Genomic DNA, 5,955 nt, shown 5'->3' with positions numbered 1-5,955 from the left:
CTATATATATATATATATATATATATATATATAACATATATATATATATATATACAGATATTTGGCTCTATCCGTGCCTTCATAGTGATACTGATCATGAATCGACAGATACACACGGTCACAAAGTTTACCTCCCGAAAGTGCAGACCGCTTAGTTTCGGATGCCACGTCTGGCAAGTAGATCAACTTGCTTAGTCTTAATCCATCCCCCTTTTTCTCCAATCAGATTCAAGCAGAACTTACAGCTTGATGTGTAAAGGTTAGGCGCAATTCAGTGTAATATAACCAGCTGCTGGCGCGCCACGCCGAAGGGCGGTTATACTGGCAATACAGATATGTGATATGTATCTTATTGTTCCCCGTGTTCTAGATGCAAGAGCAGGCCAGGATACAGAAGCTGCGTGAACAAAAGTGTCAGCGACAGCTGCAGCAGCAGCAGCAGACGCTTCAGTACCAGGGACAGAACCCGCATGACAGCCAGCAGACTCTGGAGGTTCTGGACGGCTTGATTTCCGGCGGGACCTCTTCGGTGAGTATGCCGACTCTAATGATAACCTTTCTTTTATTTCATCTTTCAATTTACAAACATTGAAACGATACCATCAGGTTATACATGTACCAGACATTCGACATACCCTACCCATTGAGATAGAAATGTTTTTGATCCACTGACACCGGGAAGGACACCAACGTGTCTCTGGTCACATCATGGCTTAATGGACAAAAAAAACACCGTATGTCATGAGACTAGTTCATTTTCTAGTTCTTGGTCAAAGTGACATTTTGTGATGCGTGTGTTTTTTTGTGTGTGTGTGTGTGTCACAGGCGGTGTCTCGATCGCAGTCGACCAAGTCGTCCATTGGCGGCGATGTTCCCGAGGTAGTGGTGACGACAACGTACGGACTGGACCCGCCCGGCGGCATGCCCAATGGCCTGGCCCCGCAGACCCCGATCACAGCCCAGGACAGCGACAGCGCGTTAGTTCGCCATGTTTTCTTTTCTTTGTTTCCATCTTCTTGAAGCTCTGTGGAGTATTTTGTGTATTTTTTCATGAATGCATTGGAACTGTGGAAGTTGATTATATGATGTAAGTTGATTAGGAGTTATCAAGCACTTCCTGAATTCCTCCCCTCACTACCACCTGTCACGACCTTTATTGCGTGACCTTCAATCAACTGTCTAAATTACATCCAACCTACCGTGCAACCGACGAAATTGGGACAGGCAGAGGCTCAACCATCAACTCGACCGAACTAAACAATCTTCCTTAGCCAGAAGTGATTTATTGCATATTGTTTAATGAAAACATTTTAAAATGTCCACTATATGTCGTTGTTTCAGGACCCAGAGTCTGGCAGACGGGGACCTTCACAGTGAGGAGCTGGAACCGGGTGGCATATGTGACGTCCCAGGTACCGACAACAAGCTTTGCTTTCTCTCAGAAACGTCGTGACTAAACTTTATCTTTGAGGTCTCTGTGGTATATTTTTTATCTTTAAAAACGACACGGCGGGGATTCATAATTGGTCTTCAGCTCTGCGGATCTAATTGTTTTGAGGCCTTCAAATCAAACGAGTTTGCACTCAAGTCATTATCGTTCAAAGGGAAGGAGTGCAGGGCCTTAGGGAATTCATCCATTCCAAATGGGTGGCTGGTTTTAACGAGCAGATCTACTGGGATATTTGATACGGTCCATCTACTCCCAGACGTCCGCCCCGCTCGGGAAAGAAAGGTTGTGCTCCTTTTGACACGCGTGTTTCTTATCCAATTATCTCATGTAACAACGACTGTTACTCGCATATTCCTCTCCAGAGGACACCAAACTAGGCCTAAGGATACAGCTTATATATTATCGGAGTATATCAAGTGGAGTAGACATTTCATCAAATGCTTCAATTTGTTTTGGTAGACGATCTCTCTGGGAAGTTCCGGTGGGTCGTCATGCTGCCGTGCGCTGTCGTGTTGTTCGTCACCTGTCCTGACGTGCGCAAGCGCCGCTGGGAAAGATGGTTCATCGTCACCTTCCTGATGTCCATCTTCTGGATCTTCATCTTCTCCTACATCATGGTGTTCATGGTGAGTGGTGAAACCCTGTCACACATATGTAAGACCATGTAATTCATGTGTTTCAATAGGGTATTTCGACATGATCATGTGTTTCAATCGGGTAATTCCACCACATGATCATAATAATGCTCCAGCACACTACCAAAATGCTAATAAAGTGTCATAAGATATTATGAAATAAAGACTAAACCTTCCTTCCAACACTGAAATGAATTAGGGACATACAAATTAATTTTCGGCTGACTCCTTCAACCTTGTTCACGGGATCTCCCGGGATGGACCCGTCTACTCTCGGACGTCCATTCCGTGAACAAGGTTGAAGGAGTCAGCCGAAAAAACTGGATTCATTTCAGTGTTGGAAGGAAAGTTATAGTTTAGTCTTTATTGAATAATAACTTGTACCAACACATATGAACTTTCATGCTACGTTTCTTATGATGGTATGACATTCATGGCTACACAAAACACTTTATTGGACTGCTTGTTCTTCAGGCTACAATCATCGCCTACACTCTGGGGATCCCGGACACCATCACGGGCATCACGCTTCTGGCAGCAGGCACAAGTGTACCCGACGCCATGGCCAGCCTCATCGTCGCTCGGCAAGGTCTGTTTGTTTGTTTGTTTGTTTGTTTGTTCACATAATCGGCAAGGCCCCTTTAAGAAGTAATTGTATTTATCAATATTTCTAAGTTGAACAAGTATTTCTTTTATTCCATCATGTAATCACAAAACGTGGTGACGGCAAAGTCGAGTTTTTCCAACTTATTTTTATGCCGCCACCAATACAGCACATGTAGTTTAAAAGCGAATAAAACCACTTTCCAAATAACAAGATCAAAGAAAACCAATGAATGATTGTGTCGTTAACCACGTGTCCCCGAATGTTGTAATGGCAGGTCTGGGGGACATGGCCGTGTCCAACAGTATTGGGAGTAACGTGTTCGACATCTTACTGGGTCTCGGCCTGCCCTGGTTTCTCAAGACCACCATCGTCTCCTGGGGAGGATCGGTAAGGAAGACGAGTTCATTAACATTTTCACGGGACACACACACAAACAGACACATTGAGAGAGAGGTATTATGAAAAGACAAATGCGTGAACGTGTAATCCCACATATAGACTACTGCTGCTCCGTATGGGGAAACACAACACAGAACAACATACGAAGACTACAGGTGGTCCAGAACAGGACAGCAAGGCTAGCTCTTGGTTGTGATCGGGATGCACATGTGGACACCATGCTGAAGACATTAGGATGGCTGACTGTCAGGGACAGAATCCAACAGAGAAGCCTTGTCACATTTAAACGTATCATGCTCACCAAACAACCAAAGGCCTTGTACGACAAAATCACATTCCAATCTGAGATCCACAAGTACAGCACACGTTCAACCAGCACAAACAAAATCAGACTACCAAAACCAAAATCAAACTCTCAGAAAAAGCGCTTTATGTACAGGATGTCACACAAGTGGAATAACATAGGCAACTAGCAAAGTACTGGATTGTAAATAGTGAATTTGTGTAAAGTTTGCCATGTACTGTTAATTTTGTAATGTTTTTGTACGTTTGTAATATATGTATGTAAATATGAATGTGTAGACCACAGGAAGAATAGCCTCTTATGAGGCTAATTGTGGATCTGAATAAAACTGAAAACTGAAACGTGTGTAATATAGAATAGCATTTAATATCCTTTCCTGATAAAGTATGTGTTTGCTATCACTCTCAGGTCGCCATCAATAGTCGGGGAATGATCTACTCCGTCGGACTGCTTTTCGGAACCGTAGTTCTCATGGTGAGTGGAGTATATCCAACTTTTGCATTGTTGAGTTAGGTTGGGTTACGGCAGGGTTGTTACCTCCGGGTACGATCACCCCCTCTACATCCCCAACAGGTCTGAAATTTCCTATTTCGTAGTACTAAGCTTGTGTATCTTTTCTCCGTGTTATCCAGATCCTGGGCATTCACTGTAACAAGTGGCGCCTGACCAGACCGCTGGGCATGGCCGCCATGATCACGTACGCCGTGTTCCTCGTCTTCGCCGTCTGCATCGAGTGTAACGTCTTCGTGTACGTCAACCCGCCCCTCTGTCCGGAATAGGGCCGAGATGGACGCTCCATCAACACCCGATCGTTGGAATATCAGCCTCTACTTATGATGATACTCCTGCAACTATATCAATTTCATCAAAGTCGCCAATACTACAATGCACTAGCGCAGGGTCAGCTGTATGGTGGTTTCTCTTCATCGATTTGACATCCATCGTGAACAAATTTACCACAAAACTTTTCTCAGTTCGGTAGGTGAACTAACCCATTTGTTCTGAATAGAATTGAGCTGGACGATCCATCATGATCCAATCATTGGACTATCAGCCTCTACCTATGATAGTCCTGCTGTAACTAGCCTCTGTTAAAGCCGTTAGTATAATGCGCTGATGGTCTTGGCATTTGATCTTGACGTGGATCTGACATTTACGACTGATAGATCTACGGCAAACCTTTTTCCCAAATCAGACGGACCTGCCACTTTCCGTTATGGACGTATGATGGAAAACTGTTTTGAACTGCAGGACAATGGCTGCACTCACTCATCCAAATAGTTCTCGCTACTCTTTCTAGACCTGCTGTTAGTTGTAATAATATTTAATAGCCAAACTGTACAAAGCACATTGCATTGAAATAATCAAAACCATATCCACCGGCTGCCACCTGCATTCGTGAACGTTACAAAACCATCGCGTCCCTCTGTTGAACTTCGACACAAATGTCCAGGATTCTAAGTTTTCTTAGTAGTAGCCGAGATTTCTTCCATTTCCATCCCTCGAGAGTGAAACAAGACCAACAGAAGCGTACATTTCACGAACAAAAGATCATCGTGTCCAAACCTCCCTCGTTCCGATTCAGCTGTATATCGCGCGCTCCCTTTACTCATTTCATCCATTTATCCATTCCATCATGACTAAATCAAAACTATACGCGGAATCAGCATCTCCAGTCAATCGAAGAAAATGATCATATAAATATATACTACAATACTAGAGTTCCCCGATCTCATACCTTCGCCAAATGATGTTAATCTTTATGACTGACAAAGTTTAGATTAGATTATTCCCCCCTGATTTAAGAAATAGGAACCTAATTTTCATGAATTATATTGTTTTATCATAATCTCAACCAAAAGACAAAAAGTCTTATATTAACAAAGAATGCATTCTAGCATTTCCTAATAAATTATGCAAATGAGGTCCTGATTTCAATAAATTATGTTTAATGATGTTCACCTCAATTTAACTTTCAAATACCACAAGTATGAAATTCCAGGCAGTTATCATTACATAATTATAAAATTTTCTCATTAATTATGCAAATTAAGTTCTTTTTAACATAATCAATATCTTCCTGTGTTTCTCTCGTTGTCAATTACCAATGTCACAAGCTTCAATTGTCCTATCATGGAATGCAGCTGATTTATAGAATTTCCCCCATAAATTATGCAAATTACATCCATATTTGCATAATTGTCACATAATTATATTAAGCATCACGTAAGCTACCTACATACCAAAAATCACGACGATCCGTCAACCGGTTCTTGAGTTATCCCCTTTTGAATATTTTCAAGAATTTATTCCTGCAGTTCCAGAGCAAGCCGCTAGGGAACCTAAACTCACGTCACTTCTTTCCCAGCACAAGAGCTACCTACCATCTAAATTTCATCACCATAGCATGTCTAGATCATGAGATATCAAAACCGGAAGTTCAGCTGCAGTACCATAACAAGCCGCTAGAGGGTCCAAAATCTAATCATTTTGAGGTCTCATCAAGACCTACCCACCTACCAAGTATCAAGACAATCCATAAAGGCCTTCTCAAGTTATC

At 42.5% G+C, this 5,955-nt stretch overlaps 1 protein-coding gene across 1 annotated transcript in view; it reads left to right on the top strand.

Moving 5' to 3' along the window:
• The window catches only part of LOC109483703 (sodium/potassium/calcium exchanger 4-like), a 30,735-nt gene extending 25,637 nt beyond the window's left edge, over positions 1-5,098 (top strand). The window contains exons 12-19 of the mRNA XM_019786744.1: positions 371-529; positions 826-977; positions 1,342-1,412; positions 1,910-2,076; positions 2,560-2,674; positions 2,967-3,079; positions 3,804-3,869; positions 4,028-5,098. Of these exons, the coding sequence (XP_019642303.1) occupies positions 371-529; positions 826-977; positions 1,342-1,412; positions 1,910-2,076; positions 2,560-2,674; positions 2,967-3,079; positions 3,804-3,869; positions 4,028-4,174 (990 nt within the window). The 3' untranslated portion in view covers positions 4,175-5,098. The remainder of the gene's footprint in view (positions 1-370; positions 530-825; positions 978-1,341; positions 1,413-1,909; positions 2,077-2,559; positions 2,675-2,966; positions 3,080-3,803; positions 3,870-4,027) is intronic.
• Positions 5,099-5,955: the final 857 nt, after the last annotated feature.

Source organism: Branchiostoma belcheri, unplaced genomic scaffold (genome assembly GCF_001625305.1).
Source record: "Branchiostoma belcheri isolate BF01 breed outbred unplaced genomic scaffold, Haploidv18h27 scaffold66, whole genome shotgun sequence".
Lineage (NCBI taxonomy): Eukaryota > Metazoa > Chordata > Leptocardii > Amphioxiformes > Branchiostomatidae > Branchiostoma > Branchiostoma belcheri.
Note: the sequence above shows the minus strand (reverse complement) of the source record. Positions and strands in the feature narration are given on the sequence as shown.